The following is a 26981-nucleotide window of genomic DNA, read 5'->3' as shown; positions in this document are numbered from 1 at the left end:
ACAGGAACTGCTTTATTATCCTTACATAATGATGCTGCCTCACTTTTGTCTAAGCTATCCACAAACCCAATACATTGCTTCACTTCTTTTTGACAGGACTGATTTCCTTCTCAGCTCATCCTCACCAGTTCTTGAATAAGTTTCAGACATAAGCCCATGTATTGATCCCTCAGCTCCTGTCTCCTCCTTAAACTGTGTTGAAGCTTGGATGTTTGGAAGATTGGGAGTCAGTTGTTAAGGTGCAGCAGGGTTATGCTTTGTGGCCCCGATTGCTTTGGTGGGGTTTTGACGTATAGATATGCTTGAAACGAAATAGTGCTGTCTTAAGGAAAAAGTGTTGGGCGTCGCGATGGACAAGGTCAAAAATGGTTCAAAATGGTTAAAACACTTTCAGACTCTCCTCAAAGGTATTCATATTGTTCCACCTGACTTGACAAAACCCAATGCCAATACTGATATTGGGGAATAAAAAATTCTGATACCAATACGTCAGTCGATATAGACATAGTTTTTGCAGTAACTCCTCAAATGTGGTTATCAAGCACTTGTGACAAAGACATGTAATGGAGGCAGGATATTTTACATGTTAACAATAGATTTTATTGTCTAAAATGACATCAGGGCACTGAAAAAATAATCTTCACTGAGAATTTAATAATTATAAATTACACCAAGCATCTTTTTTTGTATTATAGTCTAAAAAAAATAAGTTTTCATATGGGCCCATACCAAACAACATATACAATACGTCTGCATGCATTTTCAGTAATATTTATCAAAATGACCACATTGGTGTTCTCAGCCATGTCTCCCAGTCCAGTCCCGTTAGAGAGATGATCACATATTAGGGTTGGGTCAATGGATGATAGCATTGCCATCGCCGATAGCTGACAATCATTGATTACTTAGTCTTCTACCATTGTCATATTGGTAACTGCCCCCGGTGGGTGACTACAGTGGTGTGCTAATGAGCAACTCCTGCCTTATGGCAATTGCCGAACCCTTATACATATGTTCTTACTGTGGTCACAGCCTATTAATTGTATAGGAAGGGTTGACTGCCATGTACTCAGTGAGAGCTTGACCCATGAAGAGCATTTATGATCCAAAGTGATCAATACTCCATACAGTGGTAAATAGCTCCAGCACTGCCGGTAATGCCTTCCATCAGTATTGACCCTGCAGTGGACCTGTGAAACATTTTATGTTGTTTACTTTAAAATCAATGCGGCTGTAAAATCTGGTGATGCATTGATGACTGTGTTGCAGAGCATTACATCCACTGAACCGTACTGGCTGTGATTCAGCTGTTTTGAACCAATGCGTCAGTTAAACCTCAGTGTAGCACCCTTTGTCTTTTCTCCACAATTGTCAGAAGTGTCGCTAACTGAATCATCAAAGCATATTTATGTTGTGAAAGCCAAGTCTGTTGGCAGATGAGCTTGGTGTTTTGCATATGGTCAGAAGGAGTGTCGGACTTCGGCCTGTTGTTCAGTTCTGTCCCCAGCCCAAATGGCTCTTATCAGCAGTGTGTGCCTCTCAGCCTCAAATGATTTGTTGTCTTTAAATGTTGTCTGGGCTTGTTAAGAATCACTTTGAGTCGAGTCATGGTTCAGTGAATTGTTGCAAACTCATTCTTTCTATGCTGTATGAAACCCAAAAATCATTTCATCAGAGAGAGAGAGAGAAAAAATGTTGTTCTCCTTTTCATTCCAGATTCACTTTCTTGTTTCAATTAATTATTTATTGCTTGTAGATTTCATGTTAAGTCAATATAGCAGCCATTACATTCAGTGCACTGATACTGCTATGGGAACGCAAAGCAATCTTGGGCTGCAACTAATGATTCTTTTTCTGAAAAATCAATTAATCGATTTGTCTGTGACCATCCCAGTTTCCTGCAGCACACAGTGATGTCTTCAAATTCAAGTTGTTTCCAACTTAATGTCCAAAACATGAAGGTATCCAATGAGCAAAGATAACAAAGAGAAAAGCAGCAAATCCTTACATTTGAGCTAAAACCATCAAAGATATTTTCGTTTTTATGTGATTAATGACCAAAATAATGAATAGTTTATCAGAATTGTTGTAGCGTCCTCCATTTTTGACGCTTAAGGCAGATTTATGGTTGAATGTGGGCTCTGCACAGAGCCAACACTGTAACCTACGCAAGTGGCCGATGCCGTAGTGAGCATTTATGCGTGCTGATATGTCTGCATCAAAGGCAGTTGTGAGCAGTTTGCCAGCTGTACTTTACCCTTTAAACACACTGACCCATTCGGCTCACAGCTGCGTCTCTGGGCTATGCATAACGGACAGGCAGAGTGACTTTAGGGAGGGCTACCTTCAAATCAAGCATGTCCGCTTTGTCACCCTCAGACACTCTGGCCGGGAAAAAGGCTCTGAAGGAAAAGTTCAACCCAAGAAGAACAGCTGGTCGGTCAGGAGGGACTGCAACAGCCAACACAGTGTAGTGCATTTACTGGGGAAACTACATGTCACAATCCCCGTTATAAGCACTGTTGGTTAGTAGTATGGGAGGAGAAGCCGGAAAATGCAATGCTTTCAAGTGGATCACTCGCAGTTGTTGCGTTCCACGTCACTGTGACACGCAGTGACTTCTCTTGGGAGGTGAATGTCCGGTTATGGCATAGGCTACGGTGTAGGACATGCACCTATGCAGGGTCTATTCCATAGGTACTGTGTCAGTGCTAAGGCATAAGCTTTATGTTGCCCTCAAGGTCAGTACTGTCAAGATGGCTTTCATTTGGTAAAGGTATGAATTAGCAGGTCAAAGTCAACCCATTCGCCAGAATAAATGTTGGCAATGTACGTTTCTTATTATTTATTTTTTTTGTTAGTTGTTTTTGTCACAAACACAGCTGGAAATTGTCCCCAGGTCTATTTAAAACATCCAGTGGTGTCACACTGACAAATGTTGAAACGTAGCCTAGAACTGTGGAACTACTACCACCATCCCCTCCACCATATGAAAGTCAGCTTGTTAACATGTAATGTGAATGTGATATGACACGTATTGCAGAAATGTCAGTATGGTACATAGCCTATGACAAGCACAAAATGTAAACGTATGTGGCAACATTTTATTCTGGCGAATGAGCTGGCAAAGTTCTCCACAGCTGTATTGGACTTAGATACATAACAGAATTATTTCACCTTGGCGAGTGAATCAACAGATTGTGGATATTCCTTTGAAATTATTTGAGCTTGCTTGCATTATAAATGCTAGGATGACTAAATCTTAAGAGCAATCATTATGCCCTCTGAACTCCAGCTTTGTTGGACCTCTCACCATATAGGTTGATTGAATGTCTGAAATTAAATGTATGCTCAGTGATTCTTGAGCATGTATTAACATGTTTTATATTTAATGTGTCAGGGTGTGAGATGAGCAGCATGTTGAAGTAACCATGAGCACTACAATAGCTGCAAAATGTGGAGATGAGTAATCCCCGAATGATTATAGTAAATCAGGAGTTTTTTCAATTAAATCGAGGAATCAATGATATGAAATGATGAGATTTTCTCTTTCAACGACCAACAGTAACATAATTGGTGATTTCATATTGCTGTATACCACTTGCAGCCAAACAAACACAGATTTTACCGTGTGTGTTAGTGTGTGTGAACACATACATAGATGAGTAGTGTGTATGTGGTGCTGGAGGGGTAAAGTCTAAGATTGCGTGACAACGGCAGATTGAATGAATGAAATGATGGAGGGATAGAGAGCGGAGAGGAAGAATGGGATGGTACAGCGTGAACCGGCCACTGTAATCCCCCCCTCTCAACGGTAGCAGCTGGACCAGTGTGTCAGCAAGCAGGCTTTACTGCTGCCAATCAGCCCTGCTGGGAATTATACAGCAGGGTGAGTTGGATGTTGCACAGATGGATTGACATGTGGATGGAGGGTTAAGAGGTGTGTTTTGGACAAGGAAAGTCAGAGAATGTGAGAAAATTCTCTGGATATGTCAGGCAAGAATTTTATAAACTAGATATTTGATTAAAAAATCCTTTTACCTTTATAGCTCATTTACAGTTTCAGAGCTTTCAACAGCTTTAAGGTGGAAATACATTTTGGTTGTTTGTGGGGGGGTTTACTCAGGAGTGATAACAGGGATGGTGTAATTCTATCTTAAAGCCAGATTCAAAGAACCAGCTAGAGGGACCCATCTCATATGTCATCAAAGAGACAAAATACAAAGGAAAGGACAGCCATAGGAAAGTAGTTTGACTCACACAGACAGTTTAGATGAGAAACAACAACTGAGACAACAATGGATGTAAAAATACAGAGAAACCAACAGGTATTGTGTCAATTGTCAGGTGGCTGAAATAAAATGCTGTGAGTACTCGACCAGTCAGTAAGCCCCACCCCCCCAGTTTCTGTATGTTTAGAAAGTAGTACCCCCTGAGCAGGAACGTCTTGGGCGCTAAATATTTTCCTGAAACTTACTTTAGATGCTGTTCCCTGCGGTGGAAATGATCTGAATTAATTCCTCCAAAGGGTCCTAGTACTTGAGGAATATTCCTTCAGTGGAAAAGCGACCATACCTTTTCTTAATATATGACCACGCTTACAGCAGAATAACTTGTATATGATAATAACTTTTTCTTCAGTGCCAGCTGCTTGGTTGAAGTTGAGGTTATATGTGTGAGCAAGTCATCATATTTTTCCAACACTGAATATGCCAATGTGTGCTGTTTCTTTGACAGTTGCTTCAGACTTTTGCTTATTAAGTTGTTCCTCTAAAATCCTGGTGGGGGGTTCCTCTCCGCACCGAGCCATGTCAACTATACCACATCAAACTGGGGATGCAGCAGTGTACTGGCTTCAAGGAATAACGTTTATTGTTCCATAAACATTTGCTTATCTGGGGTATTGAATTATATGGCACAAGTGTTATTAAAAATATATATTTCAAGTTTATGTCAAGTGTAATGTCTTTCAGAACATACATTTTTTTAATGGTTTTTTTTATGTTTCAACCAAAAGAAATCCCTTCTGTTTTCATTTCTTTTCGGGTCAATGTAAAAAATGCTCATTTTAATTGTGTAACACCATGTAACTGTAATACTGTGAAGACCTCATACTTTTGCAACCCTACCACAAACGTGTCCTTTTAGATGGACAGATAGTACAGTGACAGTCTGAAAAAAGATTTTAAAAAAGAGAGACTCTGCTTATTGTTCAAAAAACAGTTAACTGTGAGAAACAGGAAGTGTAGCATCACTTTGTGTGATTAGAGTTCTCTGTCTGAGACTCATGTTCAGGATGTGCAGTGCTGTACAGTATAATGACAACATAACAAGCCTTAATGTAAATGTAAATAGATGTGCATGCATTTCTCTTTTTATATACAGAGCTGGGTATGAATTTTCAAACTAACCTAACCCTAACCCTACCCTGGCTGGATGTGAACCAGAGACGTTGCAGTTTGTGGTCAGCACCTTAACCCCTAGGCGACCAGGGTGGTTCATACTGTTAACTGTCATTTTAATATTTATTATATATCTATATTTTTATAGTATTAAGTAGGAATGGAGATGTGACTTGTGACAAATGGAACCCATATTGCTGTGAACCATTATTAGGAATGTGAGGCATTTAAAGTTCATGGTGAAGTCTGTGAGTCACAGGCAGAGAAGGACTTGTGTTGTCATATAGAATCCACTGATCCAGCAGAGCGAGCTGTGTGTATACACACACTAGAAAATACCCTCAAACATGTCATAGCCCTGGATGAGTTTGTTTTGGGATTAGAGTTTGACCTCTGTGTGTCTGTCTGTCTGTGAGTGTGTGTCCATGCTGTTTCGCATTCCATTGCGATGTGTTCAGCCTCGCTCTGCAACAATAGAGCATAGTTCACAAAGAAATACTGTGTGTACGTGTGTGTGTATGTGTATGTGTGTGTGTGTGTGTGTGTGTGTGTGTGTGTTTCAGAGGGTGTGTAGGCGAGACCACGGGGACATACAGGGAATTCATTCACTCATTGCTGTGTGTCGTTTCCAAAGGGAGGGAAAGAAGGACAAGACATTAAGCAGGACATGATGGAGGCTGTGGACATCACTACCTGTCTGTCTCTCTGCTCATTAACGTGCACGCTAATGGGCTGCAGCAAGTGCTGAATTATGCAAACATGTCCCGAGAGTCCTGTTTAATTTTGTTAGGACCATTAGACAGCTCTGTCATACACACACACACACACACACACACACACACACACACACACGGTCAAACACTAGTCCTTTCACTTAGCCCTCAAACAGGCCCACTGTGAGCTCCATCAAGGCACTGTGTTGATGTGAGAGCAGTAGGACACACACACACACACACACACACACACACACACACACACACACACACACACACAGGGCACATATTAACATTACCTAAAGTGGAGCTCTGTGAATGGAGCCAAACATCAAAGACACAGTGGTTGTTAGGAAAATACCAGGAGCCCACTGGCTCCTCCACAACATTAAGATGTAGCCACATGTGTAAATACCTGCCACTTTTTGTTTAAAATGAACATCTGTCTTCTCATTAAGATAATTACCTATACAGCTGCCTTGTCAAATGAGCAATATCAGCTTAGAGGATGAGCTCCAATATCTTTCTCATTCCTTTTGTTTCCATTTAACATGTACTATATGTTTTCACTTTGTCTCTTCATGCATCTCTTACTCTACCCTTCCCACAACAGTCAACTAGTGTGACATGAGAGAACATACACTCGCCATTATTATTGTATGGGGAGATTTTGATAGTGCAAAAGATAAGAATTGAACTATATTATAGGAGTAAACATCCTGAAAAAAGGAAGAATTGAAAGTATTGCCCAAGTTTCAGCCCTAAAAAGGATGTGATGTAACAGTTTCATTGTGGGTAGTAAATAAACTCAGAGCAGAGCATTGACAAACTTGAACTACATTGGCGTTCAAGAGTGATGCTGCAGTTTGTACAGTTTTCTTAACGAGACTTGAATAACCGAAAACTGTGCATCTTGAAGCATGAGTCTATCTGAGCCAGTGTGGAGATCACACATATACAGCAAATACATGCTTCCATTTGAGGGTCAGACCAAGTATGTTACATTAAATCTGGACACAGTGTTGGAGGTGGAGTCCCATTCATTCCTATGGAAGCTTCTCAGCTGCGCTTTGAAGACAAAAAAGCTTGACTTCCAGGGTATGAAAATACCCAGATCTTTCGTGTTGTGCGGCCCATAGAGCATGCACACTGGAGACTTACGCCGACCGAGCCGGATGGAAGCAAGATGGCTCCCTGCTCAGCTGCTTCCATTGTCAACTTGGTGGCCCTGAGGGTCAAAACACAACATTTTAGAAAACATAACATTACAAAAAACACAACAACTATTCTGAAATGCTGTGTTTTCAGAATGTTAATGTGAGTTTTGAAATGTTGCTGCTTTGACTCTAGGGCCACCGTAGGAACTTCACCATCTGCAATGTGGAGAAAGGTCTTTGGTAGTGATACACAACACAAATTAAAAACAAAACATGACATATAATTGAGGACAATCAACAACACACCAGTGAGCAATATGAGTGTTATACAAAATCACTTAACGCTTGGTGCTGATAAAAGGGCAGAAAAAGGCTATGCATGCAGAATGTTAATTGCATTTGGCAAGACCGACTTGCTTAACATATTATGGTGGCTCAAACTTGATGTATGACAGTTAAAACTCTGCAGAGTAGCACCCTGTTTTTTCACTGTCAGCTAAGGTTTGCAATCAAAGAAAGTTTTTTCGTGTTTACAGACATTTTCCAACATCCAAACAACCAACTAAAGATGGCTGCATAATCAAATTGAACAATTCCTCATGCTAAGCTTGTATCTTTTTATGCAACAAATCCTTTCCCATGAATGTTCTAACAAGTACCAAAAATAGGTTTTTTTTTCCCTACTAGCTCCTACACACTTTCCGAAATTGTATCTTTTAGGGTTGAGTACCAGACTCTGTACTTTAAAGAGTACTGACCGAATTACGTTGGTACTACTGAGTAGCGATTCACATTAAATCAATCAGGGTTAGGGTTACTTGAGTGCGCATCTTTACAGTAATGTTATAGAGAGAGAGACAGAGTGAGATGCCTCCCCAAAACTCAGCCACTGACTGTGTTGGAAATTCCTAACCAACATGCCGTTTAGTTTAATAAACAGTATGTTTATTAGTATGTCTGAACCCTCAGTATGTAAACGGCATACTGTATATGAGGAAATATTAGAGCATGCTTTCTGTTTTTGTTTTCCGAGACAATTTTTATTGTACAAGCACTCAGCCTGCTAGCTGCCTAACACATAATGGAAATTCCTGTTAACGCGCTGACAGAGGTTAGCATCACTGCCGCGATAAAGAATATTTACAAATGATATGTTTTAATTCACATACTTAACATAAACAATATGTGCGCTCATATTAATAAGCATATACAGTATTCCATATGCTTTGGAAACTAAATTATACTGCTACAGCAAGCTAAAGGGGTCAAAACTCAAAATTCCCAATCAGTTTAAAATACAGCCACCCAAATGTAGCAGTTTACTTCAAAAAGTATTTTATTTTACAGATTTATAGCAGTGCAGCAAGATGCTAATGATGCTGCTGATATCAAACTTATAACTCCTGACTGACATGTGATGTGCATTGTTACCAGGAATATGACTCATGATATATTGTCTCTACTGAATGACTTAACTGGTTAGAACTGGAGGAACTTTTTTTGTTATTACAGAGAGGGTGAAGTACCGAAAAAAGGTACCTTTGGGTACTGGTACTGAATTCCAGGTACTGATATCAGAACCGGTATCGATTCAAATGTGAACGCTACCCAACCCTAGTATCTTTTCTCTTTGTAGTGTCACACAAAAATACCATGTAGTTGTTGACCCTCTTTTAATTGTTATCTATTTTCTGTCTCTTATTGTTTTTTCTCACCATTCACTGTGATGTGCTCCATCGTTCTCATACGTCCTTACCCATGCCTTGCAAATTTCCCTGTCAAGCTCCCTCCACATCCATGTCTTCCCGCCAGAGGATCAATACAGCCATCCTCTCCCCCTCTCCTCCTCTGTTGGATAGTTGACAGGTTTTGGAGGCCGTCATGGTTTTACATCACCACTGATTAGGAAAGCAGAGCTCTGTGTACTTTTCTCTCTCTGTCACACTCACTCACTCACACACACACACACACACACACACACACACACACACACACACACACACACACACACACAGATTTAGTGATGGCAAACATTTCAGTGCTTTTGCCGGTTACATGGGAAAGCCCTTACAGACCTACGAGGCCTCTGCATTATTCATCTGCATATGGCATATGATTCATTATGTACTATATGTGGGATATCGTGCATAAGAGCTATGCTATTACATAATGATCTTACACACATAAGTGCACTCAGTCTGTTGTAAAAGACCTAAAACTGCATCCGAACGACCTGTCGGCAGTTTCTACACAACCATTTCTGGTACCTACATATGAATGATGACATTTTACATCACTCTGTGTCCAACATACATGTATGGATGTATATAGCATATGTCATATATAACCAGTTTATGAGCGCACATACTTCTGGGGCTGTGGTGCGTCATCAGACTATTTTGGTCCAAGTCACATCAGCATCATGTGATGGTGTTGCATCCGGAGGACAGGATTGATGTGAAATTTGATGTTTCAATTTGTCAAAGTGTGTGTGTGTGTGTGTGTGTTTGCATTCTGATTGTTATGTAGCAGCCTAGCCGGAGATGACAACATAATGACCACATTAGTTCCTTCCTATTTTTTTTCAGTGTCTTAGACCAGCTCTAATATATGTATATCATCGACCAAGGTGCTGCTACATCATTAGCATCCCATCTAAACATTGCATTGGACATTCAGTCAGAAATTTTCAATGGGAAATTCTGATTTTTTTTTAAACCTAAATTTACATGTTTTGGTGTGTACCTGATTCATACTTACAAAAAGTTTTGTGAGTTGTCCAGTGCGTTGCCTCAGCTGGCAGCCGTGACATGACGTCAATGGCTGAAATGTAGTCCTGTGGAGAAACTACGTCTGTCCAAGTTCCGTCGACTAAAAACTATTGTTTTTGCTACTGACAGGCTGAGGCAGGTATTTTTAATGTCTGACAACATTATGGGAATAATTCCTCCGGAGGCAAACCTTTATATTAAATAGAAGGCTCCTTTTTGCAACTAAAAACCAACGATACAACAAAGTATCGCTCTGAAATCTTGCAAGAGGCGAGTTGTTGCAGGAAGGAAATGTGATATAGTGTTAGAAAAAGGAGTTTGGAGTTTACCTCAAGGAACTGCCAGCGTGAATTTGTCTCCAATGTCATGGCTGAATATTTGACTGATTTTGAAAATCTAGATGAGGAAACAACTCTAACAACTCACCTTGTGAGATTTCAGAGTGAGGCCTTTCCTTGAATGAGACTTGTATTTAACAAAAGGGCTATCTCCATAGGACATCAGACAGTCAGTGGCAAAAACAAGCACTTTAACTGGACGTTGTGTTTAACTTGACGGTCGGAGTTGCCCCAAAAGAATACATTGCAGCAGTGTCGCAGCTGCCAGCTGTTTAAAAATTAAAAAAAGTTAAAAAATATGGGAATTCCCCTCCCACCAGTTTTTATCTTTGATACAGCTTTACGTTTTCCTGTCACTTACCTAACATGCGGTCGATTGACTCATCTCTTGGTTCACAAACCTGATTAGTGACTGATTTCTGTATTTCTAGAAGTGTGTGTTATCCATGCTGCTAATCGCATATGCCAATGTTTGCCTAACCATTTTAAAATATTTCAATGCAAATGTGTTTTGGTAGCTGCGTGAATCAGTTAATAAGTGGACATTCTAAACTTAAAAAGGAGGTGATATTTCAAGCTTGAAGTTTTCTGATCGTACCGAAATTCCTTGCCACATAAAGTGCACAAAGCGGTGCTCCTGTCAACAGTTCCATCTTGGCGATGTTTGAAGTACCACTCCAGTGTGTTTTGATATTTTTATGATCTCTCTTGACAATGTTGTGTAATGTGCGTATCAATTACATTCCTTGCGGCCCGAATTGTTGCGACGAGCAGTTACATTACTGGGGGAGTGCACGTCAGGCTACTCCTGGGTACGGTGTCGATTCAACAATTAACCACATCCCGTTATTGGTTTGAGAGAGAATGTTAACAGTTAGAAACTGTGGCTGGAGTGGGGCCTCAGTCTTCTTCCTCCATCATGTTCACAAAAGGTGCTGGTCAAGGGGCGACATAGAGCGTGATTAATCTGAGTTGTTTTTTTTAACATGTTATTTTTTCTATTATTAATTAAACAAAATGAATGCGTTATATTGACAGCCCTAGTGAATACATATTTTTGACAATATAGCCTTTGAGTACGGTTTCATGCATATACAGAATTAAAAGGGCTCTAAGTTACTTTACACATGGTCTCTATTGGTCCAAAGTAAGAAATAAATTGAAAGGGATGCCCCCCTTTGCAGATGACACCCTGTTTGACCAATGTTAAATTTCCTGTTTAATTATCCCTGAGAGCATCATACACCGTGTGCTTTGGGCTTTAGTGCTTTTCTACTCTTAAAACATCACACACTTTTGCCAGGCTGTCATCCATTTTTATATAACAAGGTTCCAAAAATGTGTGTCCTCTCTGTTCTGACCCCTTTTATGACACATGAATGTTTTATCAGTTATTCAACCACCACATTTTCCTGTGTGTGTGTTTGTTCAGGCAAATATCTGAGAGCACAGTTCACTGAGAACATATTTCGATTACATATTTATGTGTGTGACCCTTGTCTTTTTGTGTCCACCTGCATGTTGTGTCTTTGTGTGTCAGCTCTTTAATTTCCTGATGTGACAGTCAAATGAACAAGGCCACATCAGTGTTTATTAAGTCTGAATTCATGCTGTTGATGTTTTGATCCTCCATCCTGTGCTTTGGCACCAGATTTTAATGTGGTTTTAATTTTTTGATGAAAATGTTAATCATAGTTTTCTTTGACAAAATAACAAGTGCTGTGTTATTGGAAGTCCTTTCAGGGACTGAGAGCAGGAACTACAGCTCTTGGGCTAAAATTGGACCTTGTTTACTGCATTCAAAATGCAAGTAAAGTTTCCACAACAGAAAAGAGCTATTCTGTTCTTCACTCTGCAACTGCACCTGTTTAACATTCACAGGTGCTGCAGACACACACGTACCTTTCCAGTGCCTGAACATAGCAGGTGATTGAGGATCACTAACTGCACCTGTACACCTCCTGAGACTAATTACACACACACACACACACACACACACACACACACACACACACACACACACACACGCACACACCAGACACACCTTACTGTGACTTTCAGCCACTCCCTGTATTCAATAACAAACCAGGGGCCCATAGGGCTGTCTCTGTTTCATTCTTTGCCTGGCTTCCTCGACACCAATGTCCCATCACTACAAGCCTAAAAACAACTGTGTGTGTGTGTGTGTGTGTGTGTGTGTGTGTGTGTGTCAGAGAGGGAGAGAGAGAGACAGACAGTTTCAGTATGTTGCTGGGCCAAATCACTTATTGCCTCAGTTGTGGGCTAAAGTGTCAAAATGTGAAATCAGAGAAGTGTGAGAGTTTGTTTTGTTAGATGTGCAGAGGTATGCTGTTTTACTCTTTTATCAGGAAACATTCCATAATTGAAGGTGTGGCACTATGTGCTGAATTGTAGTGATCTCTGGATTTTTGCTGTGTATAAATACAGCAAATGTTAATCTGGGTGTTAATTGCAAAGTGGAACTACATGAAGGAGTGTCTGTGAGGGTTATTACTGATATTATAGTTGTAAAACTGTGACCTGCATTTTTAATAATAATAATAATAATAATAATGTTACTAATAATAATATCAATAATAATAATAATAATAATAATAATAATATTTGTGTTCCACAACCTTATCACACGATAATTTGCCAGAAACCTCATTCAAACGATACGTTAGAATATTGAGTAGCTTTTCTTATAGTGCTTCCTTATGGCAATGCTTGGCTGGCTGGAAAAGCAGTTCCACATTTCTGTCTTGCAGGTTTTTACAGCTCTCCGTAAACAGAAGTGCTGTTAACACAAGCTGTGAATTTGCCGAAGGCTGAGGTGTGATATCACTACGCTGGGACAGAATATGAGGATGTTTTGAAACGGAATAAAAACCAAACATATAAACTCAAAACTGCTCAGCCAGCTAAGTCTTGTTGTAACTACTGTAATATATCTGCTGAAAAATGTATTTTTTCCATTGACAGATTAGGCACTACAGTCACTAACTTTATTTGTGTTAAGCTAGCAGTGCATGCGCCCTGCTCACCAGCACAGCTGGTGGAGGATGCAGGAGTGTCTTTCATCAAGGCTCAATGAAACTAAGTACTGTAGTTTAATTTGCTCTAGCTCTTAATAGCTCGAAATAGTAACTGTTTACTCAGTCTATATCAAGTTATTTTTAAAGGTTTAAAAGTCAACCCGACAACCAGCCTACTTATCATAGGTTTTAGCCCGACTGATACAGAATTTAAAGTAAAATCCGTCACTGATATCACTGTTAGAGATTTTTTAAACAACTTTTTCAGAGTTGTTTAATGGGCAAATACCTTAACAAAAGTTGTTGCTATCTCTGTGTGTGCATGTGTGTGTGTGTTTGTGTGTGTATTGGCAGAGTGCTGTGATTTTGTGGCTCGGTGAAATCGACTGAATGGCCCGCTAGGAATTTCACCGATAGCATCTCTGTCAGATTAGTGCAATGGCAGCTGGACAGGGTACCCCTCAGACCTCAGTACACACACACACACACACACACACACACACACACATACACACACACACACACACACACACACACACATGCACAAGAGTATGATGTGGTCATTAAAGGGGATTTACCATTTTTTTGTCCGACATTATCAGTCAGATAATTGTTACATATTCTACAATTCTACCCATCTAATTACATTATATTTTGGCAACTTTGATCAATATGTGAATAAATTTTGAGCTTTCTTTAATAATTAGTGTATGTACTTAGTCTCCATAGCCCAATAATTCTTACCATTTACACAAGAGTGTCTGGTTAGAAGATTTTATGATATGACACCTCAGCATGACAGGTTGGAGGATTCCCTGTGGGCGTACTTAGAGTGATTTACAGGGTGTGAACAGGTATCACATAACAGTCTCTCACCTCGCTGCCCCCCTTCTGCTCTCATGTAAACTAACCTTGGGACGGACATGTGCATGTGCAGCACTTTTCCTAGAAGTATCTCTGCTTCTTATAGTCTCTCTCACACACATAGACAGAAGCACTGTGCATCTTTGAAGTAGTTCCCCTCAGGTGTGCAGGCAGGGTGTGACTGTAACTAGCAGGGAAACTACTCTGTGCCTGACAGACAGGACACAACAAGCACCTAAAATGAGCTATTTGTATACTAGGACAGTCACTCTAGATCATGCCAAGAGATAACGGCTAGATGAAGGCTATTTATGCACCAGACCAGTGTGTCCCAAACTGGTCAAGCAGGGACGTGTGGATGACAGTCCACTACAAAGTGAGAAAGTTTTCATGTTAACAACCATTAAAAGATACTTGCCACTGGGCCCAGCAGCTTTTCTGGGGGATACCCTGTGATCATTCGATTCGCAGAACAGATGCAGCTGATTGCTTTTCTGCTGATCGACTAATTGATTACTCACCTAATCCTTGCTTCTCTGCTGTAGTTGTGTCGCTCTGGAGTTACGCAGTTACTATATCACAAATGGGGGATTTAGTTACAAGGCTTTTACATGTGGTAATAACACCTTCTGCACTGCATCCTCACTCTTCATCCTCAAACAGGATGTCCATCCTGTCTGATATAAACCTATCTGAGCTACTTAAATGATGTTCATGTACCATTTAACTATAAATATAAACCTGTAAAGAGCATGAATAGTGTAAATTGCTGCTTTAACAGCACTTAAATTCAACTGTATTCTTCAAGTCGCAGGTTAGATCAAAGGCATCTATTTTACTCTCTGGAGTTAATGTGATTTTGAAAACGATAATAATTAGTCAGAAGTGTTGGCTTTGTTAAATAGATGTGCAATAGTCCTTATTCATCTACAGGTTTATGTTTTAAACATTAATATATTAATATTTCTTTTTCAGTCAATATTGCAGTGTGACACCAAGGTGGATGAAGTGTTAAGCCCAAAGAAAACATGACAGAATCCAGTGTAAATACTTTTAATGAGGTTACACTGGGGTCGCTGTTCCATCCAAGCGTTGGAATAAAAGCTCCAGTTTGTAATTGAATCCATCAGGTTGTGTACGAGCAGGTGTGTGTGTGTGTGTGTGTGTGTGTGTTTGTGTGTTTGTGTGTGTGTGTGTGTGTGTGTGTGTGTGTGTGTGTGTGTGTGTGTGTGCGCGCGTGTGCGAGGGAAGAGAGAGAGAGAGAAACTGAGCTTGGGCTAAAAGTCCCTCGTCAGCTGTCTCTGTATATCAGCTGGAACAAAAAACAGACGTGTGGCTGCAGAAAGAAGGGGAAATGGCCTCAAATACAAGCACACAATATAAAGTTATATGAAAAAGAATCCAGATTGTTTAGTTTTTAATCAGTTAATTTATTAATGAATCAATGTTAATCATGAGTTGTGTCAGTTATTTCAGATTCACTTTACATTACCTGCAAACTTAAATATTAAGTTAAAATTTTAATCATTTTAAAACAGTAAAGTTTATGTAAATATGTACATTTGTAATGTGCTTTGGATCATTATTTTATTTAGAAATGTCTCTGTGACATTGAGAGTATTGAGATATATCAGGAGCAACAACCACACAGTCACAAACTCATTCAAGCAGCAGATCGAGCCAGCGCTCATTCTGTCTTACACACACACACACACACACACACACACACACACATGCAGTAACTGAGCAAGCTGAGCATTTAGAGGAAGTGTTCCGCCCCTCTCTTAGAAAATGACATCAGAGGTGTGCTCTCCTCACAGTTGCTACAGGCTCAGGCCACTGAACACTTTGTTCTTCAAGACCATGTAGAGCCTGTCTACTTACATAGAATACAATACAATAAAACAACATACTACACACTACACTCATAGAGTCTGTATTTGTATGGCTTTATTTAATATCCCATTGTGAGCAGCAACAGGTAAAATGTAGGATGGTGCAAATACATTAGTTATTTTGGAAAAATGCTGAATTTCAAAAACCTCATTCATCCATATTCTCTTTACTTGTGTTTAAAAAGTATTGCAATATATTTCAAGACATGGATAAGATCACTGAGGTATTTATGTACTTCAGACCAGTCAGATTCCTGCAGCTGTTTTCCGAGTAATATTGAGTGGCTGTAAGGCTTAATGTCATATTCTATTCTATTCTATTCTATTCTATCCTGCTCGTAGTCAAATTTTCTGCCATATGGATCCCACCCACTGTCCAATGGGTGACCTCATATACCCCCTTGTATGACTCCAGTGAGGTCAGCCTTTCCTTCTGCGCTCTGTCCATGTGACCTCTCATAATAATAGATCCACAGAGTGGCAATGTAGGGATATTAAACTGCCCTGTAGCTAGTTTACAGCCACATCGTCCTTGGACAGTGAACACTCCACTGCAGTTGCCAAACACTTCAAGTAATAAAGTTAGTGTAGTTGGAGGCAGACAGATGTGGACATTGAAATTGCCAATTTTCACTCGTGCTGTCTGGTTGAGTTAAAATCCACTGCACCTTCCAGCAGACTGCTCTGTCACAGCCTCCCAGCTGCACAAGAATATCCTTAGGGTATGACGATGCCTGCGGAGCACTTTGGTGAAGTGATCTCACACTCTGTGTTTGAACCATGTTACAGCAGGGAAGAGGCTTATGTCTTTTCATATTTCTAATATAGTTGTCTCAAGCAGTTACTGTATGTCTACAGTGCCTTGCTCAGAGGCACAGTTTAGAACACACTACATACCGAAGCAGCTGGTCTGGATCTGGTTTCAAACCTGCAGCTGGAATGTAGCAGCAGTGTGTGCAGGAATCAAGCCACCAAATGTTTGGTCCCAGGTTGACCTCTTCGATTTTCACCAGCCTTATTAGAATCAAGCCTTAAAATTCCCATTGTACAGCTAGTGGGTTGCTGTGTACTTCAGCATAATTACTTGTTTTATGTAAAAGCAGGTGGCTCGGGAGGCAAGTGTCACGGATATTTACTTTAAGCCAATTGTGCTAAATGTGTGTTACGTCCCCTGCCATTGAGCTAGCAGTAGGCTTTGGCTGATATAAGATGTTATCAAAAATCACAATATTTGCCATCATAAGAGATATTTTTCACAATATCAAATATCAAACAAATGTGTGCTTCTTCACCTGAGAAGAACTGCTCTGACTGTTTTTTTTATTTATTACAATGTTATTTCTCACCTGGATGGCCCTTTAGAGTTTAGAGGGAAGGGAACCAGTGACAGACTAGCTGCACTTAATATATTATGCCATTGCACTTACTATATATCTAATTTAAAAGTTCCTATGTCATTTTATTTATTATTTAAAAGTGTTGTATGTGTTGCTGCAGTATAGTATAAGTATATAAGTATATATTGTAAGAAAAAAAGCTGGAATGGAACAACACAGCATCCGAGAAGACGGAGGCCAGTTTGACAGAGAATACAGTAAGAAGGTTGTTTTCTTGCAGGTTTGGCTCCTGACACCCTGGTGCTGAGTCAGCAAATAGGACCATCAGCTAGCTAACAGTAGCTTGTAGTACGTTTAGCACCAGTCAGTGATCACTTTAGCAACCAAGTTACAGGTATAAATCCGTCAGGAAAACCCCACCTCAGTTCTATAACTGGCATCCATCGTGCTCAGAGACTGCCTATGGCCCCGGTCTGGAAGTGTTCATTCAGTGGCTGCAGGTTGGCAGTAGTTAGCAGTTATTTTAGCAACTATTAAAGCTGTCAGTTGTTAGGTTATGTTTTTGTATAGTAATCCTTGTGGCCTAGCCTGTTTTGCTGGTGACATTTTGATGCATCCACGGCAGTGTCATAAAAACTAAGATGGATGCAAAATTAGTATGTGTTCCTTTCATCATTTTCCAGGAAGTGACAAACTCTAAAACGCCTGTGAAATGACTTTTTTTGCCATTGTTGGCCTTGATACTGGTGTATAGGTGAGATGTAGGGCAAGACATAAGAATAAAACACTTAAACATTGATTTTGACTGCATGGGAACTTTAAAATGTTTCCTTTTGGGTACTTGGCTGAGAAATTTATATGGGTTAATGATTTATGAAGAGTAAACATTCTATCATCAACCCGACACAGCTCTGATTGTTCAATGTTTAACCAAGGAAGGTGAGATCAGATCCAGGTCATGCAGAGTTTATTTTCTATTAAAGAGGCAGCCATGGCAGCAACAGTGGCAGCAGTTCACAGAGGATCCACTCTTGTGAAGTGTCCTTGACAAAGATAATGAACCAGCTCCCCTGAGCATCTCAGGGATTAATCAAGCACATCATTACATTTTGTTGTCATAAAGTAAAGGAACAGGATAAGGAGAAGATGCAGAGTGACTTTTGGGATTGAGTCCTCTGTGTTATGTCATGCATCATATACCGCTATAGAAATGTCCTGCCAGGGTTAAGCTTACTGTATGTAAAACACACACACACACACACACACACACACACACACACACACACACACACACAAACACAAACACAAACAAACAAACAAACAAACACAGACACAAACACAAATTTCTGTCCTTCTCTTTCACTCCCTACAATCAATCAATCAATCAATCAATCAATCAATCAAACTTTATTTATATAGCACCTTTCAAACAAATCAAAATACAATCTAAAGTGTTGTACAAGTAATTGAAAAAGAAAAAACATGATATGAAAACAGGTTTAGAGACTAATGCACTCCAATTGCAAAAAAATAAAAGTTAAAATAGTAAAAGATAAAGAATAAAAGATAAAAACAGCAATAAAAATAATGATAGAAATAAAATATTGCACGTAAACTTTGATTTAAAAAGTTTATAAAATATAACAAGAATAATAAGAACAACAGTAAAATGTAAATAAAATCTATAAAAAATATAGAAAAAGAATAAAGGGCTATGATGAAAAAAAAAAAATTAAAATAAGCCATAAACCATAAAAATTGTAAGATTTATTTTGTAATTATAAGACATTATGTAAAAGCCAGACTAAATAGAATAGACTCTCTCTGACCCTTTGAACCAATGATCATTACTGGTCAAGCTGTCAAAAGTTCTGTGACATCCAGGCCTTACTATCTAAAATACAGTTAAAAAGTGAGTCAATCGGCCCAGTGTTATCAGGAGACACGGCCACATAGAGCTGAGTGTCATCTGCATAGCTGTGGAAAGAGATGCCGTGCCTCCTGATTACACTGCCCAGGGGTAGCATGTACACATTAAAGTGACGGTCCTAACATTGATCCTTGTGCTACCCCACTGGCAACCTCGTAGCGATTTAGGAAACAGTCGCCTATAGATACAAAAAATGTCCTTCCACAAAGATACGAGTAAAACCAAAAACAATTCCAGACGGGCCAGCATGCTCACTTAATCTATTTAAAGGAATCTGGTGGTCCACAGTATCAACAGCTGCACTAAGGTCAAGTATTACCAGAACTGAAGGCTTGTTGTTGTCAAGACTTGATCTGATTCCCATCAGCTCGGCTTTAAAATATCCAGTTTGTTTTTTCTTTAGAAGGGGCTTCACCAGAGCAGTTTTCAAATCAATTTACAATTGTAAGTATGTCTTGAGATACAAAATTAAAAATAGTTTTAAAAAGTGTGGTTGGAAATGGATCAAGTGAACGTGTGGAGGGCTTCAGTTATGTTTCTATTTTCCTGAGTGTTTCAGCATCAACCAGGTCAAAACATTCCAGCTTTACATCACATCGTACATGGGATATGGGTGAAAGTGCAGTGTGCATGTTTTGCTGGCAGATACCAGATCTAATGTTGATTATTTTCTCCCTGAAGTAGCCAGCAAAATCCTCATATTTGCATTACTGTGGTTAGACGTGGTGGGATTTAAAAGGGAATCTGTTGTACTAAAAAACAGACTTGGATTATGAATATTGGTGTTTGAATTGCCTTGTTGTAGTTTTTAAGTTTTTCAGTGAGTATGTTGTGGATTTCTAGTTTTGTTTTACGCCATTTGAGCTCATCAATTCTGCATTCTCTTTTTAGTTCTTGGGTTTGATAATTTTTCCATGGCACAACCCTTTTTGTAGTTACTTTCCTGGTTTTAGTTGGAGCTACTGCATCAAGTACTATTTTCATTTCACAGTGAAAATCATTTACAAGTCTTCACAGGATGATGGTAACATTATTATTATTATTGTATTATTATTGTAGGTTGCAATTTGTGATGTGAGAGTTGTGGCTATTTCAGGGGTAATGCAGCGTTTTGTAACAGTATGTTCTGTTGTACTTGGAGGAGAATGATTAAAAACTGGTAAAAAAACACACATTGGTGGTCAGACAGATGTTATGTTCGGTCCTTTTAGAGCTCTGTTGGCTTTTTTGTGTCGAGCTGAGATGGTGGGTGGGGAAGCAGTTAGTCATGTTGTAATACATTGCCTCATGTTGTGAGCAAGCACCTGTGAGCCCCTTGTAGATTTACAGATCTTTTCTCAGTCATCTTTGCACTGCATCTTCAAATTCTGTTCCTCTGGCCACACTGTATGATTAAAGTGACATTGAGTGATTTCTCAACAACCTGTACGTTTCGGTGAAATCCTTCAGATTGGTATAAACTAAACCAGTGTTTTATGTTTCAATTTATCCATAAATTGTGTTTTCTAGTGCAACAGATGCAGAGTGATGTACTGTAGTTCCTCCTCATCCCCATGTGAGCCATCATGGTGCTTCATTGTTTACATCCACTCGTGTTGTGTGGAAGCAGATTAAAAAGAGGCTTAACCTTCACCTCTGCTTTTTTGGCAGCTGGAGGACACACACCCACCCTCCCATGAGTACACACGTATACACATACAGGCTTGCACACACACAAATACACAAGACTAATCCACACATACATTCACACAGTCATTTGTTAGCAGACGGCACAATAGAAACTGCCTCTTCCATGGATTTCCTTCCTTTGTTGAATCCAGATTATTTCCGAGTGGCCACACCAAACTTGTGAGCACAAGTGGAAAACAGGAGTTCGGCTCAAACTACAGCACCTCACAGGGGTCAAAAAATAAATGCACTTATGACTTTCTCATAGCAGGATCCAAATCCGTCCCACTGTAGGACCCAGACTAATGAAAAGGTTCTGCTCATGTGGTCGAGAGAGGACCTGCTGAAGAAATAGAAAAGGAACAAACTTTAACAAACTCTAGCTTAGTATTCAAATGGCTGCAATTGGTTTCATACTGCGTGAAATCGTATCAGTTGGTAGACTGGGTGGCATGGATCACACAGCTAACTCTGCAGCTGGCACAAATGACATACTGTATAGTAAACACACACACACACACACACACACACGATGTGGGGTTAAATATGGAAACTGGGGCAGTGCTTCTGACCAGCATGGCTTTGTGGTCGAGGCAGTAGGCAGCAGTCTTCCTGCGACACACCCTGGTCTCAGTACTGGGGGCTCATTTAGCCTGCTGATAATAAGTGTGCCTTCATATAGGCTAGTTTATTTATATTCCTGGTTGGAAACTATCCATTGTTCACTATATGTGGAGTTTGTAAGCCCTTGTTATGATGTAATTTTTTATTTTGATGATGAATTGGCTCAATTCTGACTGATTATCTGAGGACTGATTTACCTACTAACTGGATGGCTGACTAACTGACCATGTGACTGACAGACTAGGTGATTGATTGGCTGACTGCACTTACAGTTCACTAACTGACTGTCTAAGGCCTAGTCCACACAGGTGTTTTTTTTAAACAGGGTTTTAAAACAAAAATGATCTCGATCCAGACGAGTGTTTCACTACCCACTCAGAAATAGGCTCTGCCGATACTAACACAGCTGAAAATGCAGATCACGTGATCATTCATGGACAGTGCCAGTGTAAGCAGAAGCAGATTCTCCACTCTGTGGTTGGTAACCTACAGAAAGTACTGTGACTGATTTACTTTTACTGACTCTTTACAGTTTTCCACTGACTTACGTTTACTTTTAGTTTATATTTGTCAGAGGTACTAGGGCTGATACCAAGGCCATGTACTGATAAGACCAAATCACGAAAACAACTCTGAGTGTCTGCATTGTTTCTATAAAACTCTGTTTCTGCCCATCCACTGAAAACAGAGTTTTTTATTGTCTTAAGGTCCGTTTTCAGTGACCTAATATGCCTTTTTAGGGTGTATGAAAGGCAAAATCACATAGAAAGCACCAGAGGTGGGAATTGTGGAGTCATCAAGTCATCTCCATGCCATGTATTTGTTCTGTTCATGCACTAAACCAGCTGAGTCCAAACAGCACAGCTCTTCAGCCAGGAAGGTGAGCTAATTAGTGAATGCACCTGGTTCGGTGACAGAACAAATACATGGCATGGAGATGACTTGATGACTCCACAATTCCCACCTCTGGAAAGCGCCATGTTTTGACAGACCCCAGTATACGTGGGGATAGTGCCCAACAGGGTCTGTGATAGGGTTGGGCCGATGCCACTGTCCATTGCTGATGGCTGACAGTCATCAACCACTGAGCCCTCTTCCACTGTAACTTTGTGATTTAATAGCCCCCCACCCCCACTCCAGTTGTCATTAGTTGTCCAGAAAAATCTGCGACTAAAAATATTAGTTACTGGATGGAACTCCAGTATGTGGGTAGCTCCTTAATGGGCTTCACTATTGGTTAGCCCCGTTGAGGCTTCACAGAAATTATAGTACCATTTATGGGAGTAGCCTGTAAGTGCTGTTTTTCTGTGGAAATCATCATCTGCAATGCAGTAGACATCTCACAGCCCTAGTCTGTGATTTTAAATGGACAATAAATACATTAAGATTGTCCCATAAAAATAATTAATTGGCCCTCAGCTGCAGAGCTTTTTAGCATTAGGATCAAGGTTAACTACGTGGCCAAACGTATTTGGACATTTGAACATTACACACATGTGATTTCAAAACCATCTGCATTAATAAGACTTTGCAACCAATCAGCCACAGCAGCATTAGTCCCAGTGTCCACTGAGTGCAGTTGTGTTGTGTTGAGACAATCTGCTGCCATGCTAGCTGGTGCTTTTTTTTATAGTCCACTTTCTTAACACACTGAGGCTTCTCTTTTATGGAATAGCTCACATCTCTAAAATGTAAAATGTTTCTGTTTAATAATGCTACATTTATTGATAGTTGACATGAAGTATAATATTTAATGAGGGCTTCATTAGTTATTGACTTTGCTTTGAAGCACATCAAGCAAAACTAGTTTTTGATATTTGTTTATGTCACTCTTGTCAACGGTGTGTGAAGGAGATGTTTCTCTACAAGTTCCCTTCTGCTAATATATACTGTAACTGAAATAATGATAAAATAATGATGAGATTGTGTACTGATAATGGTAAGTACAACCACAAGTGTCTAAACAAGAAGACATTACTAAACATCTCTAAGTAACATTGTAAATGTGGTTACTGAAACACAGGCTGCTTAAAGAAGTATTTCACCACTGGAAACAGGCATCTGACTGGTAAAAAACAGTATGGTTTTACTAAACAGTACACTAAAATATGTTTCTGAGAACATTTTAGGCAAGAAATATACCATTACCAGGATTGTGTTCCATATTGATTTTGCCGGCAAAAGAATGGTTGGCTCTCGGTGCAGGCAGATCGGAGAGAAGTTGATCATTGTTCATTTGCAAGACTAACAACATTGTAGTGATACAAAGCTGATTGAAAATACGCCAGGTTTCCATTTCAATACGCCCAGCTTTCATTTGACATCAGAACTGTGAAGGAGGGGTGGTGCAACAAGACGCAATGACTGTATCAAAAAAGTCTGTGGTCGGTGCTCAAGTTCATCCCCACCTCAGTTTTGTTTGATTGGGGTTGAGGTCAGGTCTCTGTGGCCAGTCTAGAATGCTAAGGGTGCTTGCAAAAACTATAAAAGACAGCCTCAGACCACAAGTACAGATACTGTAAGCCATTTTGTCCATGTAATGTAGTATACCTACATGTTCTCCTTGTGGTAATGAGTAGATAATCCAGCAGATGGTGATGTGGAGTTATTTTTTAGATTTTTGGCTGATGTTAAATTAAGCTGACTTACCTCTGACTGTAATATTTGATAACAGATGTTTGTAGCTTTAAAGAATATTTGTGGTAATATAGGACATAGTATGTATATAATGGCATCAGGCAGGTTTAGGTTCATGATGTACTGTATTATTGGCTGCAGCTAAGGAAAGAAGGGTTATTGTGTGTGTTGATTTAAACATGTTTGACAGGGCAGCAGCTAGACAGAAACTGTAATAACTCTGAGGTCTCAGGATTGATCCTCTTTGCGGCAAATGTCTCCTCTCTCAGCGTCCTTGAGCTGGACTTCGAACACTAACCTGCTGTTTCAACCATGTGAGAAAAGAAGGTTCAGCAGAGAGGGAGGACATGTTTGTAAATGGCAGAGTTGTAAATTGTGCCGTAGACGATAATTGTTAAGATGGAGATGAGACGATAAACACAGTGAGCGTCTGAGCAGCAGAGAAAGGCTGGCTGCTGCTGCTGCTGCCACCAAGGAAGATAATCTGGCATTATAGTTGGAAGATGACTCAACATGACTCGGCAGATTCCCCTCGTGGCCATTGGTCAGCTGAACTCCCAGACGAACTGACGACTGCTTGGATCTGTGTGTCTGTGTGTGTCTCCATGTTTTGGTACAGATTGTACTTCTATGTTGGACCAAGTCATGCATTTCCTTCACACCACCTAATCCCAGCTGAAACTGTGCCTCCTTGTGGTAGAAAGGTATATATTAAGGTGGTATATTAAATTTAGGTTATAACCAATGATAAAAAAGCTTTCTTTTGTCTAGATGCGCAGCAGAGTGGTCAGACGTTGAGCTCAGGCCTCGCAGCTGGTAGACACTGCCCTAGTAGCCAGTTTGATGCCACCTTGGGTGCAAACCTGTGGCCCAGTTCAGTTCACATCAGATTTTCCCCTCAACACCACCAGCAGATAGAATTTGTCATTTTGTTGGCCATGCTCATCAGATTTAAGATTTCCTAGGCAGCATGATGCAATCAGCTGTAATTTTGTTTTTCTGTTGTCATTGCAATGTACACAAGAAACTGTGGATCATTAATTATAAGGATATGTTTTCTAATGTTTTACATTCACAGCTACCACATTATATGGCCATATTTAGAATTTTAAGCATTCCTCTTTAAAGTACACTGTTTTTGAGTTGGAACAAACACATTGATGTCTTACAGACATTTGACATCTGATAAAAATCTCTTAAAGTATCTTAGGACTCTTTTCATGACATTGACACATACATAAAAATACAGTAATTGGGATGTTTTTCTCAGAAGATTAAAGGCTCAAATTCTCAAATATGAATAAGTTGCATCCACTAAAGGGCATTAAGTTTTCTGTATGCATCCATTATTTTTCCATTTTCTTAAAAAAATGATTAACCCCTCCCTCCAAGAGATCGGTATTCATTCATAATTCGTTATCGTAGGACAACAGCTGTAAATCAAATGAAAAATCGTTCTCCATGTATCGTATTTATCTTTATAGTTCTGTTTAGAGCTGTGCAGCAACATTCACCAGGAGATATCATGTTAACTATTCTCTTGTTTATTCCTCTATCTGTGTGTGCGCAGCCATGGCGGAGTTAGACCTGAGTCTGAGCGACGCGCTGACAGACAGCGTTCCCCAGCCGAGCCCAGAAGGCCTGGTGGAGAGGGACTTTGTGGCTCAGCTGGAGGCGGAGGCCTTTGACGATAAGGTCGGGGAGACGGTGGGAAAGACAGACTACATCCCCCTGCTGGACAACGACGACACCAGGGCAGGTGAGAGTGATATGTTGGAACTCATCGGTGTATGGCTATTGTAGATATTACTTATCATGACAAGTGCAGTAATAAGAGAGAGTGAGGAAATTATGTTTTTCTTCTATTACAAGAGATAAGGAGAAGCACACTTTGTATTAATTAAGACAGTATAGCAGACACAGAGACAGTAAACCAGCTGTCTCCTTAGCTGTCACGTCCTTCCTCTTTCTTAAGGTGAGAACTTGATATTAGCCCTGATTTTCCAGTCTCGCCACAAAAAGACAGATCAGAGGCAAATCAGTGCTTGCTCCCTTGAGTGATGATTGTCAGTTGTGAACCGTTCAAAGACACAAGAGCTGGCCGACAGCTTGCAGACACGTTGGCGATGCCTGCTGGATATTAAGCGGGCTAAATATCTGCTTGAGTCACCAGCAAGGAGCCAGGAATGAGTTACAGCCAGTGAGAGCACACACTACTCTTAGCTCTCTGAACCCAGTCTTATCATGCCTCGATCTGTATGGAGCGGGTAAGATAATATAGATACTATCAAAATATATATACACACAAGCTTTCAGTATTTGTAATTGGGTTTCCTTGTTGAACCACAATATGAACAGGCTGTTACTACAGTTTTCTTTTTCATCCTTGGTTTTAGCTGCCACCACCTGTTGCTGATCAGTCATATAGTGTGCAAACCACAGTGAACGCAAGACTCATGATTACAAAACCGAAAGTTGTGCGGTGTCAACAGCACGATGATCTGACTGTCTTTGAGAGTCTTGGAGTGTGACCAAAGCATTACGATTGAAGGATTGATCGATTAAAACACGTTTGGTGCAAGGTCACTTCACTAAGTTGTTACGGCA

At 40.0% G+C, this 26981-nt stretch overlaps 1 protein-coding gene across 7 annotated transcripts in view; it reads left to right on the top strand.

Moving 5' to 3' along the window:
• Positions 1–26981, top strand: part of LOC311249442 (uncharacterized protein) — a 131135-nt gene that overhangs the window by 5506 nt on the left and 98648 nt on the right. For all 7 annotated transcript variants that reach the window (XM_084340471.1, XM_084340472.1, XM_084340478.1 and 4 more), the window contains exon 2: positions 25945–26133. In XM_084340471.1, coding sequence (XP_084196597.1) covers positions 25947–26133 — 187 coding nt within the window. In that variant the 5' untranslated portion in view covers positions 25945–25946. The remainder of the gene's footprint in view (positions 1–25944; positions 26134–26981) is intronic.

The sequence above is a fragment of the Pagrus pagrus genome, assembly GCF_965226575.1.
Source record: "Pagrus pagrus genome assembly, chromosome: 20".
In the NCBI taxonomy this organism is placed as follows: Eukaryota; Metazoa; Chordata; class Actinopteri; order Spariformes; family Sparidae; genus Pagrus; species Pagrus pagrus.
This window is presented reverse-complemented; position numbering and strand designations above follow the sequence as displayed.